The sequence below is a fragment of the Bos grunniens genome, chromosome 15 (assembly GCF_055505025.1).
Source record: "Bos grunniens cultivar Pamir isolate PY7600 chromosome 15, Bosgru_T2T1.0, whole genome shotgun sequence".
Lineage (NCBI taxonomy): Eukaryota > Metazoa > Chordata > Mammalia > Artiodactyla > Bovidae > Bos > Bos grunniens.
In genome coordinates this window covers 34032326-34056783 of record NC_141179.1, presented here as the reverse complement: position 1 = coordinate 34056783, position 24458 = coordinate 34032326, and the positions used below count along the sequence as shown (strand labels likewise).

General features: G+C 41.0%; 3 protein-coding genes across 16 annotated transcripts in view; 1 reads left to right on the top strand and 2 right to left on the bottom strand.

Annotated features, from left to right (window-relative positions):
- The window catches only part of JHY (junctional cadherin complex regulator), an 80804-nt gene extending 78234 nt beyond the window's left edge, over positions 1-2570 (bottom strand). The window contains exon 1 of the mRNA XM_086339684.1: positions 2469-2570. The gene's annotated coding sequence lies outside the window, so the exon portion shown is untranslated. The remainder of the gene's footprint in view (positions 1-2468) is intronic.
- BSX (brain specific homeobox) overlaps positions 1-24458 on the top strand; it is a 180427-nt gene that overhangs the window by 99915 nt on the left and 56054 nt on the right. For 5 of the 13 annotated variants that reach the window (XR_015141988.1, XR_015141986.1, XR_015141996.1 and 2 more), the window contains exons 4-5: positions 155-287; positions 1138-1223. The exons of 1 other annotated variant lie outside the window; for it this stretch is intronic. The gene's annotated coding sequence lies outside the window, so the exon portion shown is untranslated. Of the gene's footprint in view, positions 1-154; positions 288-1137; positions 1224-3448; positions 4128-24458 lie in introns of those variants that run through there. 7 more of the 13 variants (XR_015141985.1, XR_015141987.1, XR_015141993.1 and 4 more) reach the window with 3 other exon arrangements.
- The window catches only part of CRTAM (cytotoxic and regulatory T cell molecule), a 28791-nt gene continuing 23643 nt past the window's right edge, over positions 19311-24458 (bottom strand). For both annotated transcript variants that reach the window (XM_086339692.1, XM_086339693.1), the window contains exons 9-10: positions 22885-22971; positions 19311-20256 (exon numbers count right to left, since the gene is read on the bottom strand). In XM_086339692.1, coding sequence (XP_086195818.1) covers positions 20126-20256; positions 22885-22971 — 218 coding nt within the window. In that variant the 3' untranslated portion in view covers positions 19311-20125. The remainder of the gene's footprint in view (positions 20257-22884; positions 22972-24458) is intronic.

Here is a 24458-nt window from a genome sequence, read left to right as displayed (position 1 = left end):
ATTCTGTGACAATTAAAATCTCTAATTCCAATATTAATCAAAAAATTAAATAAGTAAGAGAACCTCATTATATTATCTGCAGGCTTTTGTATGCACCCTTTTGTAAGTATGAGAAAGGTCTATCAGAAAAACTATTGTGTTTTTCCATCTACAGGAACACTTCTGCTGCAGAGCTCATAAACAGTCTGAATAATCAAATGCAGCTTTTTTGAGGAAATCAAATGACTGGAATCCTTTCTCTAGCTTCCAAGAGCCTGTTACAGATAAGATTGGACAAAGCCAAATGGGTAATTACGGATAGTACTTCAATGCCTTATTTCCAATACCCAGGGCACTGATATATATATATATATATATATATATATATATATATATATGTGCCGTGTTCAGTAGTATTTACAGACAGAGTAAAACAGGTTCAGGGTCTGCCTTTTGGAAAATAAAGGAGGGGGAGACAGTATGGTTTCCACAGTTGGAACTGAAAAGATGATGGAAGCTAGTTTGTTACTAGACCTATACTGGCTGACTTTTCATTTGAAAGACTTTTTGATGTCCAGGTTGCTACCAGGTAGGAATACGTAATTTAGGTGGATGTAACATGGAGATCAACTTCAGCTCAGTATTAATAAAAACCCCATGATAACGATCAAAACTGTTCAACAAAAGATTTGATGGCCTTGTGAATTCTGCCATTCAGTGATTCATAGCAGAGGCTGGGTATCCACGTGGACCTGAAAGGGATGCTGTCCTGGGGAATGTTGGCTGGGTGGAAGATTGGCCTGAATACAGCTGGGGTCCCTTCTAACTCGCTTAAGAGTATGATTCCAAGTGAGCCCTCCCTGTCTCAGAGGGCTGTCATAAAGACCCATGAGATGGTTTACGGAAAGGGTGCTTTGAGTTCAGATACGATTGAAAGGAAATGATGTTTTTGGATTGTGCTTCCTTTCATCTCTAGCTGGCATTTCTGTTTGCTCTGTCTTCTATCTCACTGCCTTTATGCCATTTTTTCCCCCCTGTAGGTCAGATAACAGAAACAACCTTTCTGATCAGAGGTTACTGTAAAATTTCTTTTAATGGTCTACTCCTGTTCTTTTGGCAAATCCTTTCTTTAATTAAATAACACGACCTTCTTTTTAGTCCTAGTTGACCTTGTTGCTAACGCTTCTATGGAACATCGGTAACTCCTTGGAGGAAAGCACCGTAACAAACAAAAGAGACCAAAGGTAACATTCATATTGAAATACATATGATATTTAAATATCTATGGTTTTCTTTTTAACTTAAAGTTCCCCCCTCTTGGTAGACTAACATATTATTTGTCAAACTGTTCGTATTAATTGCCTTATTTAAAAAATAATTAATTTTGATAAATGGATCAACCTTCGCTTTTAGGATATTTTTAGAAAGCAGCAAATCCCTCAAATACTAACACATTTTAACCAAAACAGTTTGTAATAATACATCTTTAAGAGTTCAAGTCACTGTACTTGGGATCTTAAAAAGCTTGAAATAATCATTGTATTTCAATTTGGAACTGTTGCTTCATGAAATAATTCAGTCCCTTCAATTTCTCTTAGTTTCTTAAATGACATAGACTAGGGTTTCTTAGAGTTAATTAAAAATGTTCATAAGAAAAGATACGATTTTTGTTGTTGATGTTTGGGAGATAATGAAGAGAGCAAAGCCAGATACCATCCAAGTTGGGTCATCTGTGGAGGTGTGATTTTATAAAAGCATGGGATTAAAAAAGGAAAAGCTGATGGCTGAAATAAATTAGAAAGTGGGACTTCTAAATGCAGTGAATGTGGCTCCCTACTGGACAAAGTTTTTCACTGAAATTTCAGACAAAGACCGGCTGACATATCTCCTAAGTAAACAAGACTAGAGGCACCAAGAAACCCCTCGTTCCCAAGGGGTCCCGTCAAGATCCTTGGGCCCAGCCCATTACATTAGTATTGGGAGGAACACACTTCCTTCTGTAGGTGAAATGTAGCCCTCCTTCAAGGGTTCATCCACCAAGATGAGTGCAGAGGAAAAGTTACCCTGTTTTGGAACAAGCCCTAAGCTGCCCAAGGGGGCGTGGCATTTATTTCCTCCCTCCACCTATTCTCTGATGGACAAGACTCGGCAGCCAGCGGTGTTTTAAGGCCCAGGAAGTGATGGGTTATCCGGTGGGTCTGATGGCCCGGACCGGCCTGATCAACCCAGGTTAGGGCTGTTCTGGGAGTCTGGGCGCCAAAGTCTTCCTAGATCCCGACCACCGGCCCCTGGGCTCCGTCCCTGCTCGGCCACCGTCTGTCCTTCCTGTCTGGGTCCCAAGTGCTCCCGCCTGTGGGCTCCCTTTTCTCCCCACCTGGATCACTTTCCTTGAGAGGTTTTCTCCTATCCCCATCCCCGGTCCCACCGTCCACCCCCAATCCCTGCTCGGGCGCACTGCACACCCTGTTTGGGAGGCAACCGCCTGTCACCTTGCCGGGTGTTCCTGGCTGCCGCGACCCTGGAGGCCCCGCATCCTCAGTGCTGGCGCCTCCCGGTCCCGCCCTGCGTCTCCCAGTGCTGCCCTGGAGACCGGGGCCAACAGAGCCAGCCCCGCGCGCGACTCTGGCCGCCCGGCTGTGGGCGGAGCCTCAGCGAGAGGGCGGGGCCTGTGCTATCCATCCCGGCATCCCCCGTTACACAGTGCCAGATCTAGTCGGTCCAGGTGGAGAGGGTGGGACGGGTTGTGATGACCGCGTCTAGGGCACAGCTCCCAGGATCCCGGAAACTCCCAATGAAGCCGCTCGCAGTCCATACTGGCTTTTCCAAAGTTGAAAATCAAGGAAAGACAGGCCACCGAGTGGGAAGGGAGTATGTAAAGAACTCCTACAAATTAAGAAAGCAAAGAATCCAATTTAAAAATGGGCAGATGACTTGGACAGAAATTTCACAGAAGAAATCCAGTGGCCAATAATTATATGTTGTGGATGGAAAAGGTTAATAATCAGAAGAGGATAAAGTAAAGCCACTGTGGATACCGGCCACACTCACCATGTGGGCAAACATTTTAATACTTGACAGCGTCCAGGGTTGGGGAGGATGATTTGGCAAAGATCCCACGTATACTTCAGACGGGAGTGTGAGTTCGTGTAGATACTTTGGAAAATGGCTACACATTAGCTCGGATGTGTACCCTGTGATTCAGCAATTTCACATTTTAGGTGTTTACCTCCCACCTGCGTATGCTTATGTGTACCCAAACTGGAAATAACTGAAATATCCATCAACAATAGAATAGTTAATTTAATTGTAGTATTTCCCAAATCACTGCAGATGGTGACTGCAGCCATGAAATTAAAAGATACTTGCTCCTTGGAAGAAAAGTTATGACCAACCTAGACAGCATATTAAAAAGCAGAGACATTACTTTGCCAAAAAAAGGTCTGTCTAGTCAAAGCTGTGGTTTTTCCAGGAGTCATGTATGATGTGAGAGTTGGATTGTGAAGAAAGCTGAACACCAAAGAATTGATGCTTTTGAACGGTGGTGTTAATGAAGATTCTTGAGAGTCCCTTGGACAGCAAGGAGATCCAAGCAGTCCATCCTAAAGGAAATCAGTCTTGAATATTCATTGGAAGGACTGATATTGAAGCTGAAACTCCAATACTTTGGCCACCTGATGTGAAGAACTGACTCATTTGAAAAGACCCTGATTCTGGGAAAGATTGAAGGCGGGAGGAGAAGGGAACAACAGAGGATGAGATGGTTGGATGGCATCACCGACTCAATGGACATGAATTTGAGTAAACTCCGGGAGTTGGTGATGGACAGGAAGGCCTGGTGTGCTGCAGTCCATGGGGTGACAAAGAGTTGGATATGACTGAGCGACTGAACTGATTTCATATACTGACATACTATACAATAGCAAAAATTAATGAAATACATCTGCATGCAATAAAACAGAGGCATATTAAAATACAATATTGAGTTAAAAAAACACCCCAATACATTGTATGATTTTGCACATAAATAGTTTTAAAAGGCAAAATTGAACTGCATTATGGTTATGGATACATACTTAGTGGAAAAAGAAAGTGTCCAACTCTTTGTGACCCCATGGACTGTAGCCCACGAGGCTCCTCCGTTCATGGAATTTTCCAGGCAAGAATACTGGAGTGGATTGCCATTTCCTTCTCCAGGGATACTTAGTGGAGAAAACTATATAAAAAAAGTGAATCTCATAAATTTAGGATTGTGGTCAGTTCTGGTGGGCAGGGCAGTGTGGGGATTTGGGGATAGAGTGCCTTTGAGATTGTATGTTCTGACTTTTAATGCTGGTTACGTAGATATTCATTTTAGAACAATTCATTAAGCTATACACTTATGTGTGTATAGAATATTTCACTATTTAAAAAATCTTCAAAGATGAGTAAAGAAAGGAAGTGGTGGGAATTATATTCATATTAACACAGAATTAAAACCTCAAATAGATTTGGATAACTGTCTTCAAAGATACAAAAATTCTTCAGTTCTTCAATACCAGTTGCCTCATTAATGATAGGAAACACAGAGAATTGGAAAACATCATTAGTACTCAATTTTGCTATTTTTATTCTGCTTTTTATTAGAGTTAGATTTTTTGACAAGGGAAATATAACCTTTATTATGGTAAAATAATTGAACCCTACAACACTGCTTGATTTGTTTGATTTGATTATGACTTAGGAATGTATGGTTGACAAGATAAAAGCTACATCCTAATTTTGTTTCATATGCTTGTGGTTGATGCTATTATTATTTTAAAAAATATCTATTTCCTGTCACCTTTGACTTTTAGTTCAACAGTGATTTATTATTTGCTCGTCAAATTGCATTCAGATCAGATCAGATCAGATCAGTCGCTCAGTCGTGTCCAACTCTTTGCGACCCCATGAAACGCAGCACGCCAGGCTTCCCTGTCCATTACCAACTCCCGGAGTTCACTCAGACTCACGTCCATCGAGTCAGTGATGCCATCCAGCCATCTCATCCTCTGTCGTCCCCTTCTCCTCCTGCTCCCAATCCCTCCCAGCATCGGAGTCTTTTCCAATGAGTCAGCTCTTCTCATGAGGTGGCCAAAGTACTGGAGTTTCAGCTTTAGCATCATTCCTTCCAAAGAAATCCCAGGGCTGATCTCCTTCAGAATGGACTGGCTGGATCTCCTTGCAGTCCAAGGGACTCTCAAGAGTCTTCTCCAACACCACAGTTCAAAAGCATCAATTCTTCGGCGCTCAGCTTTCTTCACATTCCAACTCTCACATCCATACATGACCACAGGAAAAACCATAGCCTTGACTAGATGAATCTTTGTTGGCAAAGTAATGTCTCTGCTTTTGAACATGCTATCTAGGTTGGTCATAACTTTCCTTCCAAGGAGTAAGCGTCTTTTAATTTCATGGCTGCAATCACCATCTGCAGTGATTTTGGAGCTCAAAAAAATAAAGTCTGACATTGTTTCCACTGTTTCCCGATCTGTTTGCCATGAAGTGACAGGACCGGATGCCATGATCTTCGTTTTCTGAATGTTGAGCTTTAAGCCAACTTTTTCACTCTCCACTTTCACTTTCATCAAGAGGCTTTTTAGTTCCTCTTCACTCATCTGCATATTTGAGGTTATTGATATTTCTCCCGGCAATCTTGATTCCAGCTTGTGTTTCTTCCAGTCCAGCGTTTCTCATGATGTACTCTGCATATAAGTTAAATGAACAGGGTGACAATATACAGCCTTGATGTACTCCTTTTTTCCTTCCTCCCACTTTCTTGTATTTTATTGAGATAAATATAGATGGAGCTGACAAAGAGGCCCCTGACTGATTTGGAAATATATATATTTTTAACAGTAGCATTTAAAAAAGATTTGTTTATTTACTTTTTGGCTGTGGTGGGTCTTCGTTGCTGCACACGGGCATTCTCTAGTTGCTGCGAGTGGGGGCTACTCTGTTGGTGTGCAGGCTTCTCTTGGTAGAGCACAGGCTCTAGACGCACAGGCTTTAGAAGTCTCGGCTCTCGGGCTCTAGAGTGCTGCCAGCTCAGTAGTTATGGCACACGGGCCTAGTTGTTCTGCAGCACGTGGGATCGTCTCAGCCCAGGGATCGAACCTGTGTCCCTTGCATTGCAAGGTGGATTCTTAACTATTGGACCACTAGAGAACCCCTCCACAGGGGCATTTTTTTTAATGAATTAGTTTGAAGTTTAGTTGATTTACAATATTGTGTTACTTTCAAGTGTACAGCAAAGTGATTCAGTTATATATATATCATATATATTTGTATACATCTATACATCTCCATATATCTAGATATTTATATTCTCTTTTAGATTATTTTCCATTATAGGTTATTACAAAATATTAAGTATGGTTTCTCTATTTCTTTGCATTGTTCACTTAAAAAGGTTTTCTTACCTCTCCTTGCTGTTCTTCAGAACTCTGCATTCAGATGGGCATATCTTTCCTTTTCTCCTTTACCTTTTGCTTCTCCTCTTTTCTCAGCTATTTATAAGGTCTCCTCAGACAACCATTTTGCCAATTTGAGATTATATTTCCTTACTTAATGCTAGCTACATAGATGTTCATTTTATAGCAATTTATTAAGCTGTACATTTATGTGTATGTAGAATGTTTCACTATTAAAAATTTTTGAAGAAGAGTAAAGAAGGATTGGGGATTGTATTCATATTAAAATAGTGTTAAACCCAAAAAGAGATTTGATTAACTATCTTCAAAGATGTGAAAATTCTTCTACAGTGGTGTCATTAATGATAGCAAACACAGAGTGTTGGAAAATATCTTGAGTACTCAATTTTGCTGCTTTTTATTCTGCTTTATATTCAGTTCAGTTCAGTTGCTCAGTCGTGTCTGACTCTGCGACCCCATGAATCACAGCACGCCAGGCCTCCCTGTCCATCACCAACTTCTGGAGCTCACTCAGATTCACGTCCATTGAGTCAGTGATGCCATCCAGCTTTATATTAGAGTTAGATTAAAAACAAAATGTTTTTGACAGCAGGGAATGAGTATACAATAGGACCTCAATGTTACTTGAAGAAATGAAAGCAAGGTTGCTGAAAGCATTGGTGTTATTCTGTCCAGCATTTAAAACTTTTAGTTTTATTTTTGGTCGTGCTGGGTCTTTGTTGTTGTGTGCAAGCTTTCTCTGGTTGCAGTCGGTGGGCACTACTCTTGGTTTTGATGTGGTGGCTTCTCTTGTTCATGAGCACAGGCTCTAGAGCACGGGCTCAGCAGTTGTAGCGCAGGGGTTTAGTTGCCTCACAGCATGTGGGATCTTCCCAGACCAGGGATTGAACCTGTGTCCCCTGCAGTGGTAGGAGTATTCTTAACCACTGGACCACAAGGATAGTCCTGTCCAGCATATTATAGAGTTGATATCGGTGGTGATTTAGTTGCTAAGTTGTGTAGCTGTAGCCCGCCAGGCTCCTCTGTCCATGGGATTTGCCAGGCAAGAATACTGGAGTGGGTTGCTATTTCCTCCTCCAGGAGATCTTCCTGACCCAAGGGTCAAACTTGCATCTCTTCCATTCAGTTCAGTTCAGTTGCTCAGTCATGTCCGACTCTTTGTGACCCCATGAATCGCAGCACGCCATGCCTCCCTGTCCATCATCATCTCCCGGAGTTTACTCAAACTCATGTCCATCGAGTCGGTGATGCCATCCAGCCATCTCATCCTCTGTCGTCCCCTTCTCCTCCTGCCCCCAATCCCTCCCAGCATCAGGGTCTTTTCCAGTGAGTCAACTCTTTGCATGAGGTGGCCAACGTACTGGAGTTTCAGCTTTAGCATCAGTCCTTCCAATGAACACCAAGGACTGATCTCCTTTAGAATGGACTGGTTGGATCTCCTTGCAGTCCAAGGGACTCTCAAGAGTCTTCTCCAACACCACCATTCAAAAGCATCAATTTTTCAGCACTCAGCTTTCTTCACAGTCCAACTCTCATATCCATACATGACCACTGGAAAAACCATAGCCTTGACTAGGCAGATCTTTGTTGGCAAAGTAATGTCTCTGCTTTTGAATATGCTATCTAGGTTGACCATAAATTTCCTTCCAAGGAGTAAGCGTCTTTTAATTTCATGGCTGCAGTCACCATCTGCAGTGATTTTGGAGCTCAAAAAAAATAAAGTCTGACACTGTTTCCACTGTTTCCCCATCTATTTCCCATGAAGTAATGGGACCTGGAATGTTAGGTCCATGAATCAAGGCAAATTGGAAGTGGTCAAACAAGAGATGGCAAGAGTGAATGTCAACATTCTAGGAATCAGCGAACTAAAATGGGACTGGAATGGGTGAACTTAACTCAGATGACCATTATATCTACTACTGTGGGCAGGAATCCCTTAGGAGAAATGGAGCAGCCATCATGGTCAACAAAAGAGTCTGAAATGAAGTACTTGGATGCAATCTCAAAAATGACAGAATGATCTCTGTTCGTTTCCAAGGCAAACCATTCAATATCACAGTGATCCAAGCCTATGCCCCAACCACAAATGCTGAAGAAGCTGAAGTTGAATGGTTCTAGAAGACCTACAAGAGCTTTTAGAACTAACACCCAAAAAAGATGTCCTTTTCATTATAGGGGACTGGAATGCAAAAGTAGGAAGTCAAGACACACCTGGAGTAACAGGCAAATTTGGCCTTGGAATATGGAATGAAGCAGGGCAAAGACTAATAGAGTTTTGCCAAGAGAACGCACTGGTCATAGCAAACACCCTCTTCCAACAACACAAGAGAAGACTCTATACATGGACATCACCAGATGGTCAACACCGAAACCAGATTGATTATATTCTTTGCAGCCAAAGATGGAGAAGCTCTATACAGTCAGCAAAAACAAGACCAGGAACTGATTGTGGCTCAGATGATGAACTCCTTATTACCAAATTCAGACTTAAATTGAAGAAAGTAAGGAAAACCACTAGACCATTCAGGTATGACCTAAATCAAATCCCTTATGATTATACAGTGGAAGTGAGAAATAGATTTAAGGGCCTAGATCTGATAGATAGAGTGCCTGATGAACTATGGATGGAGGTTCGTAACATTGTACAGGAGACAGGGATCAAGACCATCCCCATGGAAAAGAAATGTAAAAAAGCAAATGGCTGTCTGAGGAGGCCTTACAAATAGCTTTGAAAAGAAGAGAAGTGAAAGGCAAAGGAGAAAAGGAAAGATATAAGCATCTGAATGCAGAGTTCCAAAGAATAGCAAGGAGAGATAAGAAAGCCTCCCTCAGCGATCAACGGAAAGAAATAGAGGAAAACAACAGAATGGGAAAAACTAGAGATCTCTTCAAGAAAATTAGAGATACCAAGGGAACATTTCATGCAAAGATGGGCTTGATAAAGGACAGAAATGGTATGGACCTAACAGAAGCAGAAGATATTAAGAAGAGGTGGCAAGAATACACAGAAGAACTGTACAAAAAAGATCTTCACGACCCAGATAATCATGATGGTGTGATCACTGACCTAGAGCCAGACATCCTGGAATGTGAAGTCAAGTGGGCCTTAGAAATCATCATTATGAACAAAGCTAGTGGAGGTGATGGAATCCCAGTTGAGCTGTTCCAGGTCCTGAAAGATGATGCTTTGAAAGTGCTGCAGTCAATATGCCAGCAAATTTGGAAAACTCAGCAGCGGCCACAGGAGTGGAAAAGGTCAGTCTTCATTCTAATCCCAAAGAAAGGCAATGCCAAAGAATGCTCAAACTACCGCACAATTGTACTCATCTCACACGCTAGTAAAGTAATGCTCAAAATTCTTCAAGCCAGGCTTCAGCAGTATGTGAACCATGAACTTCCAGATGTTCAAGCTGGTTTTAGAAAAGGCAGAAGAACCAGAGATCAAATTGCCAACATCCGCTGGATCATGGAAAAAGCAAGAGAGTTCCAGAAAAACATCTATTTCTGCTTTATTGACTATGCCAAAGCCTTTGACTGTGTGGATCACAATAAACTGTGGAAAATTCTGAAAGAGATGGGAATACCAGACCACCTGATCTGCCTCTTGAGAAAGCTATATGCAGGTCAGGAAGTAACAGTTAGAACTGGACATGGAACAACAGACTGGTTCCAAATAGGAAAAGGAGTACGTCAAGGCTGTATATTGTCACCCTGCTTATTTAACTTCTATGCAGAGTACATCATGAGAAATGCTGGGCTGGAAGAAGCCAAGCTGGAATCAAGAGTGCCGGGAAAAATAGCAATAACCTCAGATATGCAGATCTCTTGCATTAGCAGGTGGATTCTTTACCACTGAGCCACCAGGGAAGCCCAACAGCAGTAATTTTAATGGAAATAATTTAACATGAAGATTTATTAACTGAAAAGTAGCAAAAAGGAACCCAGGTGTCCTTGGAACAGTAGGTACAGGAATCAACCACCACCCCTATTTCTGTGAGAACACAGGGAAGAATTTGTAATGATCGCCTGGAAGCTGGAAGGAAGGGGCCAGAGCTGGGAGAAGGAGGAGATCCCAAGCTGATGAGTGTTGGTGTCTTTAAGAGGCGTTTGAAGCTGGTTCTGGGAGCAGTGGGAAAACTTGCACCAGCTGCGGCTACTGAAACAGGCTGAGCTGTGTGGGTGAAGAAACCTCGGGATGATTCTGAGAGGTAGAGGACGCTGGGGAAGTGTAGTGTCTCTCTACTGCCCTCTACTGGCAGAGCCTAACAAGGAGCGACTGGCCAAGGTAAAAGGTTTGCAGAGGCTAACCCAGCATGACAGCCAAGTACATGAGTATGTTTGAAGCTGAGAGACAGTGAATTAATAAGCAGAACAGTGATACAGTGTTCTTCAGAATTCTTAAGGATTATAAGGTGGAAGTATATGAACAAAATAAAGCCGTAGAGTGTATCGTTTTTATCTCCTGCTTCCCTGGTAGCTCAGATGGTAAAGAATCCATCAACAATGGAGGAGATTCCGGTTTGACTCCTGGGTCAGGAAGATCCCCTGGAGAAGGGAACGGCTACCCACTCCAGTATTCTTGCCTGGAGAATTCTATGGACAGAGGAGCCTGGCAGTCTACAGCCCATGGGGTCGCAAGGAGTCAGACACAACTGAGCGACTTTCATGGAAATAACGATGATAATTTATGTATGATTAGCAATTTCCCAGGATTTGCAAAGTGCTTTTGCATGTATCATCTGTTCAGAATTAAGCTGGCAATCTGATGCTGAACTAACTGAAAAAGAAGAATGAGAAAAACAGGTCAAAAAATTATTAAAATAAATTGTTGTTGTTGTTCAGTCACTAAGTCGGGTTGGACTGTTTGCAACCCCACAGACTGCAGGATGCCAGGCTTCCCTGTCCAGAGTCTGCTCAAATTCATGTCCATTGAGTCAACTGAGCACATAGCTGGAAAGTGTGGTTACTCTGTAATTCTAACAAATCAAAGTGTCTTGTTCCTTCACTTACATGTTAAATTCAAAGTAATAAATTACGAATGGGGAGAGACGGCACTCTGAGGACAGAAAGGACAATACCAGGAAGTGAAGGAACATGAGTGACGTAAGAGATGTTCAGAAAGACCCAGAGCCACCTGGGGGTCCTTTGGTGTAGGCAACAAGCCACTGTATAGCTGAAAACCCTCTGTGGAATCCCAGTACTACAGTAAGCATGATTAATTTTCATAATGATTAATTTAAAAAACCCGTAAAGAACAGGCCAGTTTACTACTAGAAAGGTAAAAGTCATGCAATATATTTTACAAAGATTTTTATCTAAAAATATTAGAATGTTTTAAATTTCAAGGGATAAACTCTCAATCATCCAGAAAAACTTGCTTGTTTAGAATAACCCGTCTTGAGAATTCTAGAGGAGTGAAGTTGTGATAAATATATGTTTATACAGACAATGCAATTCAACAGGCAGATGTGCAGAGAATGCTAACAATGTTCTAGGAGAACTAGTTAGAGCTGGGCAAGCCCGAGGGTGTGTGTGGGGGTGAATTCTGCCTGCTGGCATCAAAAGCTTTAGGAACAAGATGATCCCATAGAACGGTTTTTAGGAATACAGATTAACAAGTGATGATTGCTTTTCTTCTTCTGTTTTGTTTCCTTGGTTTGCTTGTCTAAAAATAATTTTAAGGCATTTTTATTATGGCAGTTTAAGAACATACAACAGTAGAGAGAAAGGTATAATGAACTCATAAGTAACCTTCATTCAGCTTCAACAAAGATCAGTCTGTGAGTGATCTTGTTTCTACGCATACTGTTCTGTACTCCCAATGCATTGTTTAAAAGTAAATCCAAGCTGCTATACAGTTTTATCCATAAGTACTTAGAATGCATATGAGACAATTTTTAAACTACCACAGTGGCACTGTCACATCTGAAATAAAATTACCAACTCTTTCATATCGTTTTACACTAAGTCGTGTTCAGAATTTCCAGGCTGTCTTCCATGTGTCTTTCTGTAATCGGTAAAATCAGGATCCAGACAAGTTCTACAAAGTGATTTTTTAAAATGACAGCTTTATTGAGATATAATTCACACATTGCACAATTCACCCCTTTAAAGCACACAGTTCAGTAGTTTTTAGTGTATTCATAAAGCTGGGCGATCATCACAACTGTTTAATTCCAGAATACCTCTCCCAAAGCAGCCATTCCTCATTCCCTGCCCTCGTGTCAGCCATTGCCAACCACTAACTGCTTTCTGTCTCTATGGGTTTGCCTTTTCTGGACATTTCATATAAATGGAATCATAGAATTTGTGTTTGTGTGCTTGGCTTTTTTTATTGCATAATATTTTCAAGGTTCACCCATATTGTAGCACGTATCAGTACTTCATTCCTTTTTATTGCCACTGTATAAATATACTATGTCTTACTCATTCATTAATCAGTTGATAGTCATTGGGTTGTTCCCACCTTTTCACGATTATGAATAATGCTGCTATGAACATTCGGGTACAAGTTATGTTTTTTTTTAAACTTTTAATTTTGTATTGGGATAGCCTGTTAACAATGTTGTGATAGTTTCAGGTGAACAGCAAAGGGACTCAGCCACACACTGTACATGTGTTCATTCTGCCCTGAACTCCCCTCCCATCCAGGCTGGGAGAGAGCTACACAGTAGGTCTGAATAGCTCCCTGTGCTATACAGTAGGTCCTTGTTGATTATCCATTTTAGATATAGCAGTGTTCAGGTACAAGTTTTTATGTGGACATATGTTTTCTTTCTTTTTCCCCTATTCTCTTAGGCAGTTTTGATCCTTCTAGCTTTATTGAGATATAACTGACATATAGCAGTGTATGAATTTAAGGTGTATCGCTTAATGATTTGACTTACATGTACCATGAAATGATTATCATGATGAGTTTAGTGAACATCCATCATCTCATATAGATATACAGTTAAAGAAACAAAAATATTTTTCCGCTGTGATAAGACCTCTTAGGATTTAGAACTTTTCATATAGCAGTGTTAGTTATATTTATCAAGTTGTACGTTACATCCCTATAGCGCTTACTTATCTTATTACTGAAAGTTTGTACCTTTAGATTACCTTCATCCAGTACCTCCTTCCTCCATTCCCTGTCTCTGGTAACCACAAATCTGGTCTCTTTTTCTATGGGTTTGTTTGTTTTTAAAGTATAACTGAAAAAAAAAATAAAGTATAACTGACCTACAACACTATGTTAGTTCCTAGTACACAACTCAGTGATTTGGTATCTCTATATTCATTTCAAAGCGATTACCGTGGTAAGTCTAGTTATCACTGTGGCCATGTATACCTCAGAATGGAACAGATGGAGCATATGGAAACACTCTGTTGAACTTTTGGAAAACTTTGAGAATGCTTTCCAAAGTGGTTGAAATATTTATATTCCTGTCAGTAATCTCTAGGGGCTCCCATTTTTCTATGTCCTTTCCAATATTTGCTTTTGTCTGACTCTTTTTATGATAACCATCCTTGTGAGAAGTTCTGTCTCATTGTAGGTTTGACTTGCAGATACCTGGTGACTAATGGCAGGGCTTCTCTGGAGGTTCACTGGTAAAGAATTAGCCTGCCAATGCAGGAGACATGGGTTTGACCCCAGGGTTAGGAAGATCCCTTGCAGAAGGAAATGGCAACCCACTCCAGTATGCTTGCCGGGAAAAGCCCCATGGACAGAGGAGCCTGGTGGGCTGCAGTCCATGGGATCACAAAAGGACTTAGCGACTAAGCAACAGCAACAGTGACTAATGACACTGAGCGTCTTTTCATGTACTTATGACAGATAGAGTGCCTGATGAGCTATGGACTGAGGTTCGTGACACTGTACAGGAGACAGGATCAAGACCATCCCCATGGAAAAGAAATGCAAAAAAGCAATGGCTGTCTGGGGAGACCTTACAAATAGCTGTGAAAAGAAGAGAAGCGAAAAGCAAAGGAGAAAAGGAAAGATATAAACATCTGAATGCAGAGTTCCAAAGAATAGCAAGAAGAGACAAGAAAGCCTTCTTCAGCGATCAATGCAAAGAAATAGAGGAAAACAACAGAATGGGAAAGACTAGAGATCTCTTCAAGAAAATCAGAGATACCAAGGGAACATTTCATGCAAAGATGGGCTCGATAAAGGACAGAAATGGTATGGACCTAACAGAAGCAGAAGATATTAAGAAGAGATGGCAAGAATACACAGAAGAACTGTACAAAAAAGATCTTCACGACCCAGATAATCACGATGGTGTGATCACTGACCTAGAGCCAGACATCCTGGAATGTGAAGTCAAGTGGGCCTTAGAAAGCATCACTACGAACAAAGCTAGGTGATGGAATTCCACTTGAGCTGTTCCAGGTCCTGAAAGATGATGCTGTGAAAGTGCTGCACTCAATATGCCAGCAAATTTGGAAAACTCAGCAGTGGCCACAGGACTGGAAAAGGTCAGTTTTCATTCCAATCCAAAGAAAGGCAATGCCAAAGAATGCTCAAACTACCGCACAGTTGCACTCATCTCACATGCTAGTAAGGTAATGCTTAAAATTCTCCAAGCCAGACTTTAGCAATATGTGAACCGTGAACTTCCTGATGTTCAAGCATCAGGAAGAAAAGGCAGAGGAACCAGAGATCAAATTGCCAATATCCGCTGGATCATGGAAAAAGCAAGAGAGTTCCAGAGAAACATCTATTTCTGCTTTATTGACTATGCCAAAGCCTTTGAGTGTGTAGATCACAGTAAACTGTGGAAAATTCTGAAAGAGACGGGAATACCAGACCACCTGATCTGCCTCTTGAGAAATTTGTATGCAGGTCAGGAAGCAACAGTTAGAACTGGACCTGGAACAACAGACTGGTTCCAAATAGGAAAAGGAGTACGTCAAGGCTGTATATTATCACCCTGTCTATTTAACTTCTATGCAGAGTACATCATGAGAAACACTGGGCTGGAAGAAACACAAGCTGGAATCAAGACTGCCAGGAGAAATCTCAATAACCTCAGATATGTAGATGACACCACCCTTACAGCAGAAAGTGAAGAGGAACTAAAAACCCTCTTGATGAAGGTGAAAGTGGAGAGTGAAAAAGTTGGCTTAAAGCTCAACATTCAGAAAACAAAGATCATGGCATCCGGTCCCATCACTTCATGGGAAATAGATGGGGAAACAGTGGAAACAGTGTCAGACTTTATTTTTCTGGGCTCCAAAATCACTGCAGGTGGTGACTGCAGCCATGAAATTAAAAGGCACTTACTCCTTGGAAGGAAAGTTATGACCAACCTAGATAGCATATTCAAAAGCAGAGACATTACTTTGCCAACAAAGGTCTGCCTAGTCAAGGCTATGGTTTTTCCTGTGGTCATGTATGGATATGAGAGTTGGACTGTGAAGAAGGCTGAGCGCCTAAGAATTGATGCTTTTGAACTGTGGTGTTGAAGACTCTTGAGAGTCCCTTGGACTGCAAGGAGATCCAACCAGTCCATTCTGAAGGAGATCAGCCCTGGGAATTCTTTGGAAGGAATGATGATGCTAAAGCTGAAACTCCAGTACTTTGGCCACCTCATGCGAAGAGTTGACTCATTGGAAAAGACCCTGATGCTGGGAGGGATTGGGGGCAGGAGGAGAAGGGGACAACAGAGGATGAGATGGCTGGATGGCATCACTGACTTGATGGACATGAGTCTGAGTGAACTCTGGGAGTTGGTGAAGGACAGGGAGGCCTGGTGTGCTGCGATTCATGGGGTTGCAAAGAGTCGGACACGACTGAGCGACTGATTTGATCTAATCTGATGGCTGTTTTTATTAGTGACCTTCCAAATTATTGCAAATATATTTTACATTTCAGATTAAAGAGTTTTTATCCAAGCAATATCTAAAAGTGATTTGTCTCTGATTACTTTCTTATTTTCCAGTCTAAAATGTTCCAGGCTCTAGTTATGCATTTTTTTGCCCCAACCTGCAATTAACCATTTGAATTTCCTTGTTATGTACTTTTTATTTATTTTATTTTTTTATACTTTTTATATATTATACTTGTTATATACTTTTTAATATTAAGAACAATTTGCCTTTTTTCCTTGTTCTTTTTCTGGTGTGGTGTTGGTTGTTTTTCTTATTTTTAGAAGGTCTTTAAGGATTTTACCACCCCCCCCAGCCTTTCACTTTCTATTTATTTATTGCCACGAGGCATTTATTTTTATATAGTCAAAGCTGTCACTCTTCTTCCCTCATATTTTTGAATTTTGAGTCATGATAAGAGAAGTTTATCCCACTCCCAGGTTATAGACCTAATTGGTCTATAGGTTAATTATCTATAGGTCTAAAGGTTAATTACCTATTTTTTTCTGGTATTTCTATGGTTTCATTTATATTTTTAAATATTCCATCTATTTGGATTTTATTTTTGGTTTATGATATCTTTATCAAGTTTTGCCTTTTTCTATATGGCTGCCCAGTTAGTAAAATGTTTATCTTTTCTTTCGAAAATCATTTGAGATACCACCTTTATCGCATATAAAATTTTTGTTTTACAGCATCAGTATTAATACATGCTCTTCTAGTTGCTGCTTATTTTATTATGAGATGAGGTGACAGAGCTCATTAAAAGCTTTTCTATGTGGTTTTCTTCAATAGCAGTGCCTATTGTGCATGCTTAGCTTTAAAGTTAAAATTCTGTATATCCAATTATCAGAATATTCTCAGTAAGTAGACCCAGGATTTAGTGGTCTCTATGCCATTGTCTTAAACTTGTACAGGGAGAAACTAGTACTCTTATCTCATTTAGTCTTCACACTAATCCTGTGTGGTGGGGATTTTTATCCCCATTTTACAGATGAGGAAGCTTAAGATACAGGAAGCTATTCTGTGACCAAAACTAACTTACCACAACCTGGGAATAAAGAATTAGGGAAAAGCGAAAGAAAGAGCACACACCCCCCATTTTAAAGAATAATATTTAGGGAATTCCCTGGCAGTCCAGTCTCAATGTTGAGGGCCTGGATTCAATACTTGGTCAGAACTAAGATTCCACAAGCTGCAGCATGGCCCAAAAAATGATAATAATAAAGTGTAATATTAGTTATTGATTTGATGTTTATCTCTAGTAAAGGGGGTAGCTTCATTTGAAAATTTCATCTGGATCTCTGAGGCTTAGTCTCCTTCAAACCACACTGAAAGTCACAGAGTCTAGTAATTTTCTAATGGGACACAATTTTTATTTCACAAATCAGGGCCTGACTCAAAAGAAGTATCCTATCTTAATTAAAAATTGTGACTCATTTTTTCAGGGGATTGCAAAAGATCTGGCAGAATTATTTTCTGTGTTTAAATGTCAATAAAAGGTGCTTCCACAAAGCTAAGTCTCTCTACAGTTAGGCAAGATATCTTCTTAAAAAGATAAACTGAGGCATTTGGGGAGAATATAAGAAGCTGTTGTTGCCTTAGTTTTGGTTTGCTTCTATGTGAAAATGAGATGTAGAGCAGAAAAGGTGGGAAAAAATTATCGTATTTGAACAGGTCTAGAGTAATGGTCCGGAGAAGGCAATGGCACCCCACTCCAGTACTCTTGCCTGGAAAATCCCATGGACAGAGGAGCCTGGTGGGCTGCAGTCCATGGGGTCGCTAAGAGTCGGACACGACTGAGAGACTTCACTTTCACTTTTCACTTTCATGCATTGGAGGAGGAAATGGCAACCCACTCCAGTGTTCTTGCCTGGAGAATCCCAGGGATGGGGGAGCCTGGTGGGCTGCCGTCTATGGGGTCACACAGAGTTGAACACAACTAAAGCGACTTAGCAGCAGCAGCAGCAGCAGAGTAATGGTCAGTGATGACAAATTTGCTCATGAAGGCATTACAGGAAGGAAAAGGGCTTCTCTCTTAGTAGGTGCAACACTGTAAAAATAGAATTGCATTTCAGCTAGATCAAAACGTTATTATAAATATAGCAAAGTACCATGACTTCACTTGGGGGAGGTAACAGGAAATTATGTTATTGGGTTAAATTAGTGACCTTGTGAATGCCTAGCAGTTGGAGCTGTCCTCTTCCCCTGAGGGGAGCCTTCCCTATTTTATGTGTACTCAGTCTGTTGGGTAGTAGGATTTTTCTCTCCGTTATTTTTACCTAATGAGAGATGCTTACAGTCAGAGAATTTTGGTTTGGTTTTTCTTGAGTCATTTGAGAAGAAGTAAAATAAGCATCTTTTTGACTTAATTCCCGAAAGGTAAAACTAAGAAGGATAGAGATTTCTTATTTTTTACTTCTATTTTCCAATGAACAGAAACAAGGAAACATGAAACACTACCTTAAGTTATATGTAAGCAATGAGATAGGATCCTACTCCAGTCTAAAGGGTCATCATGTCAACTTACAATGGTTTAGAGCAGCGGTCCCCACTTTTTTTGGCACCAGGAACTGGATTCATGGAAGACTTTCCACAGACCGGGGAGATGGGGATGGTTTTGAGATGATTCACGCTCATTACATTTATCGGGCACTTTGTTTCTGTTATTATTACATCAGCTCAGATCACCAGGCTTTAGATCCCAGAGGTTGGGCACCCCTGGATTAGAGGGAAAAGCACTTCATTCTGTCCTTATGCCTTTCAGTAATTTTGTGATTGTTTTAAAAAAATTATCACAAGAAAAAAATCACAGCTGGATCTGGCCTCTGTAACAAATACAAACTCATAAATTTTATGTGTGGTAGAGCAGTGCAGGGAGAGGTGGGGACAGCAGGTGGTATTATTTTAGAAATAGTTTATTCAGACCCAAAGAATGAGACATGTCATAAATGTTTTCACACATTTTCATATGTAAAAGTGAAGGTGGGAAGTACACCTTGAAACAACCACTAAAAACACAAATACATAGTCAGCTCTTTATTAAATAATTTTTGAAAAGCATCTATTAGATCAGTCATCAGGAAATTCAACTCATTATTTTCTTTTGTACATGTTTTTGGAATGAAGTGTCCTGGTAAAAACATGGTCTTCCAGGCCAACTATTGTGATTTAGCAAGACAATTCTAAGAACACGGAATCTTTGGGTCTGCCTTGAACTACCCTTAGGTCTTAGGGCATGAACTTTGGGACCTTCATGTTCATCTGACTCATTCATGACTTATCCCTGACAGGGCATGGACTGGTTACAGCTGCTTAAAGTCTGTCTTGAAAGTCAGCTCCTAGGACTAGAGACCTTCTTTGGGTCCTTTTCATCCCAAAGATCTTTATTTGGAAACCAGAAAGAAAGATTAAAAACAATTAAAAAAAATTTTTTTAAGTAGTTCCGCTAGAGCCCAGCATCTAAAATCTCCTGTTTTCCTTTCCAGTAAGAATGTTAGCTGATCACATTGACCCTGATCCCAAAGCTTCCTCCTGCTTTAGTAGAATCCTCCCGCTTTAGTAGAATCCTCCCGCTTTAGTAGAATCCTCCCGCTCTGAAGTAGTGTCAGGCATAATAAGTTCTGTTCATTTCTTTTAAACTACAAAGCTTTATGTCCATGGGTTGGTCCTCACTTATTGCTCTGAGTCCCGGGGTGGTTTACTATTGGAGGACGCCATCTTGCATTGCACTCAAAGGACGTTTTTCGTGTGACGGTAATTAGGCACCTTCCCACAAGCTGCTCCACCGAGGTGATGATGAGGCTGCCCTGAAATCCTATTTTCTGTTGGAAGGCTCCCTACACGATGCTTTCTGGTATATGAGTCAGCTCTCCTTTCAATTTTGAAGGTTGTGCCTTTTCCTTCGTCTTTGTTTTTGCCTCCGAGTACAACTGTGTGATGTAGTTTATGCAGCCCCTAGAGCGGGAAGCTGAAAGAAAAACATGAAAAACCCAAACATTTAGTTTGAACAATGTTGCACCCATTTATTTAAAACACGCAGATCGCCTGTGGTATTTGTAGGTACAAATGTTAATGTCTTAAAAAACTCAAATCTGAAATTCACTGCTGTGTACACATGGTCTTCAATGCTCTGTTATAGCCTAATTTTCAAAAAGTCTTCTTATGTAAACATTATGCTCATAAACCTGAAATAAGATATATAGACATCTCTGATATCAAATAACGGATGTGTTGCTGGAAAAAATACATTGCCTTTAACATGATTTCATACTGAAGGTAAAAGGGCTTATGGGAATAAGAGGTTTGGCGCAGCCCACTGAAAGCTCATGTATCTCTGTACACGGAGTCTAAAAGTGTCTCCAGAAGACAATGAGCAGAAATGATAGAGTTGAAATGCTGGATTTGAGGACGCTGAGGGAAGGAGGATGAAAGTGGGGCATCATATCCCAGGAGACAGTGCAACCTCCCATAGCTGTGGCAATCCTCCCACCCTAGGGAGTATGTATTGGGGCAGGGGACAGACCTTTCTGGGTAGGGAGTCCTGAGTGCACAGGTTTATTCTATTTTTTTAATTAAAATTTTTTTTATTAAAATATATTAATAGTCGATTTATAATGTGTTAATTTCTTCTATGTAGATGCTCATTTTAGACTTTCTTAAAGGTGAATTACAAGGGCTTCTGCTTGCTCTGGAGAAGGCAATGGCACCCCTCTCCAGTACTCTTGCCTGGAAAATCCCATGGACGGAGGAGGTGATAGGCTGCAGTCCATGGGGTCGCTAAGAATCAGGCATGACTGAGCGACTTCACTTTCACTTTTCACTTTCATGCATTGGAGAAGGAAATGGCAACCCACTCCAGGGTTCTTACCTGGAGAATCCCAGGGACGGGGGAGCCTGGTGGGCTGCCGTCTATGGGGTCACACAGAGTCGGACACGACTGAAGCGACTTAGCAGCAGCAGCTGCTTGCTCAGCAGCTGAACTGAGGGCTTTCCTTTTCCTGCTAAAGGTTACAATTCTACTCCCACTGTTGTTGTTGTTTTAATTTTTATTTTGTATTGGGGTATAGTAGTAAAGAACCCGCCAGCCAGTGCAGGAGACATGGGAGACACGGGTTTCATCCCTGGGTGGGAAAGATCCCCTGGAGGAGGAAATGGCAACCCACTCCAGTATTCTTGCCTGGAAAATCCCAGGGATAGTGGAGCCTGGTGGGTTGCAGGCCATGGGGTCACAAAGAGTTGACACAGCTGAGCAATTGAACCCATACATTGGGGTATGCCCAATTCTCAGTGTTGTGATAGTTTCAGGTGAACAGCAAAGCTCCAGCCGCTGCTCTGTCCCCCTTGCCTGGGGGAATGGGTGGGTACAGGAAACAACTCCAGTTACACATTATACTGACATCATAGAAATACGTGTTGCAGTGTAACAGCCTGTAGGCAGCTGACCCACATTTCCGTCCCCCACCCCGGGTCTCACACACGCCACTCACTCATGCCCGTCTTCCTAGTACTACAGCTAGTCTGTCTTTCCATTTCACACCTTGCTAGGTCAAAACCAAAAAAAAGTGAGAGGTGTTGTAAAAGAAATGCTTCTTATAAAGCCTCAAGAAAACCAGTAGCAACTAGTGGCAAAGCTCACTGCATTGTCTTGCAACTTTGGGCAGGTGGAATAAGTTAATTTGCCTGGAGGAAACAGTGGTTGGAAGGTATAAGATTCTTGTTGTGCTATATTCCTAGCTTCTGTCTACTTTATCTTTGTCAAGAGTACACACACACACATGCACACACACACTGAATCTCCTTTTGGATTTTTCTTTTCATATTTTGCTTGAAGAACTGCAATAAAGTAATCCAAAAGACGTGAAACATTTCTGCTCAAATTTGTTAAGCCTTATATTTATTTGCATGAGAGCTCAGTCATGTCTGACTCTTTGCGACCCCCTGGACTGTAGCTTGCCAGGCTCTTCTGTCCATGAGATTTCCCAGGCAAGAATACTGGAGTGGGTTGCCATGCCTTTGTCCAGAGGATCTTCTCCATCCAGAGGTTAAACCTGCATCTGTCCTATATTAGCAGGTGGGTTTTTTTTTTGTTTGTTTTTACTACTAGCACCACCTCAAAAGCCCTGTATTTATTTATTCAATAGAAATTTACCAGACTCTCCGCTTCTGATGTGACAAGCCCTATGCTAGGATCTGAGGATACACATAGAGTAGACCCAATTGCTCACCACCTGGAGGTGTATTGTGGTAGCTAGATTAACACACCAAAAATGACAGCCTGGTGTGGGAAGTTCTTCATTGGTAAAGCTGTATGTAGGATGCTGTGGTGCACAGGAGGGGCATTCAGTCCAAGATGTACCTGTGCGTGACAGCAAGGACTCAGGGATGGCTTCTCAAAGGGGCTTATGTTCAGCTATGCAAGCTGAACTGCTACTTTTTGTTTTTTTTTAGGTGTATTTCCTTAAGTTCTGTGAAATGATTCAGGTGATTTGCTTTTCCTTGTGCTAAAAATCAAACTTTGATTTTTTTCCTCTCCTCATGAAAGGCAACAAGTTAATGAACCTCATTTTTCATGTCTCAGGTCCCATAGTTGACTTACTTTGGCCATTTCTCTCTTGGGATGATGTTTCTTCATTATTTGACCTCGATCTGTAACTTTCTAGAGTGTGCTCTGAAATCTCACTTTCTGCAAGAAGAAAAAATTGTTATTGATTTCTGGTGCCACAGGCAACATCTGTATTTAGAAATGTACATTTGAATAAGATCGTACCTGTTTTTATGCAATAGTAGACTTACCACTTCCTCCCCCGTACCTCATGTACTCATTAGTTCAGTAAATTATTTTTTAGTTTTACTGTGATTCCTACAGGCACTGTGCCATGCAGTATAAAAGTTGCGGAAGTCAGATGACAGCATATTAGAGTCAAATACTGTCTATTTGGGAAGAAACAATTCTAGTAGCGCTTAAAGAAGCATGGTGGGGGAGGTATCAGTGGGAGGTTTTGAAACAATACTGTGGCGATTGCCTGTTGTGTGGGTACAACTGGAAAGCCAGACCCTATATGTAGGTCTGTTTATGGTAAAAATGTTAGTTCATCTGAATATCTCAAATGATAGATATTAAACTAGGAAAAGCAATACTTAAATTTTTTTTAAACTTTTTATTTTGTATTGGGATATAGCTGATTAACAGTATTGTGATAGTTTCAGGTGAGCAGTGAAGGGACTCACTCAGCCATATGTACATGTATCCATTCTCCCCCAAACTCCCCTCCCGTCCAGGCTGCCATATAACATTGAGCAGAGTTCCCTGTGCTAGACAGTGGGTCCTTGCTGGTCATCCATTTTAAACATAGCAGTATGTACATGTCCATCCAAACCCCCTTAACTATCCCTTCCCCACATCCTAACCTCTGGCAACCATAAGTTCATTCTCTAAGTCTGTGAGTCTCTTGCTGTTTTGTAAGTAAGTTCATTTTGTGATTTCTTTTTAGATTCCACATACAAGGGATGTCATATTAAGTGCTTCACTGTAATGGTGTGCACTTATTCCCTCTTCTTCTCTGTCTGACTTCACTCAGTTCCACAATCTCTAGGTCTGTCCGTGTTGCTGCAAATGGCATTATTTCATTGCTTTTAATGGCTGAGTAATAGTCCATCATATAAATGTGCCACATGAGAAGCAACAGTAAAAGGGTCAGAGCCATTCAAAGATGTATTAATAGTATTTTGCCATAGAACGTAATGCGTTCTCTGTCACTGGAGGTGTATGAGACATATATGGCTAAATCAGCAGTGTTCAAGAGCACCATCATGCAAGTCATGTGTATAATTTACAGTTTTCTAGTTGCCATTTCAAAAAGTAAAAGGAAGCAGGTGAAATTGCTATGTTTTTATTTAACTAGTAGATTCAATGTATTGTTATTAGACATATTCTCGTGTATGTGTGTGAACTGAGTCTTCAAAAGTGGATGTGTCCAGCATATTAAAGTCAAATACAAATCCTTACAGCACCTCTCAAGGGTGCCTAGCCACAGTTCGTGTGCTGACTAGCTGTATTATGGCTACTGTATTGAACAGTCCAGGTCTAAATAACCACTCAGAATTAAAGCAGGGATTTAATCTTGGCACGCATTTGTGGAACGAACAGAGCAGATAGTTATTCTGGATAAC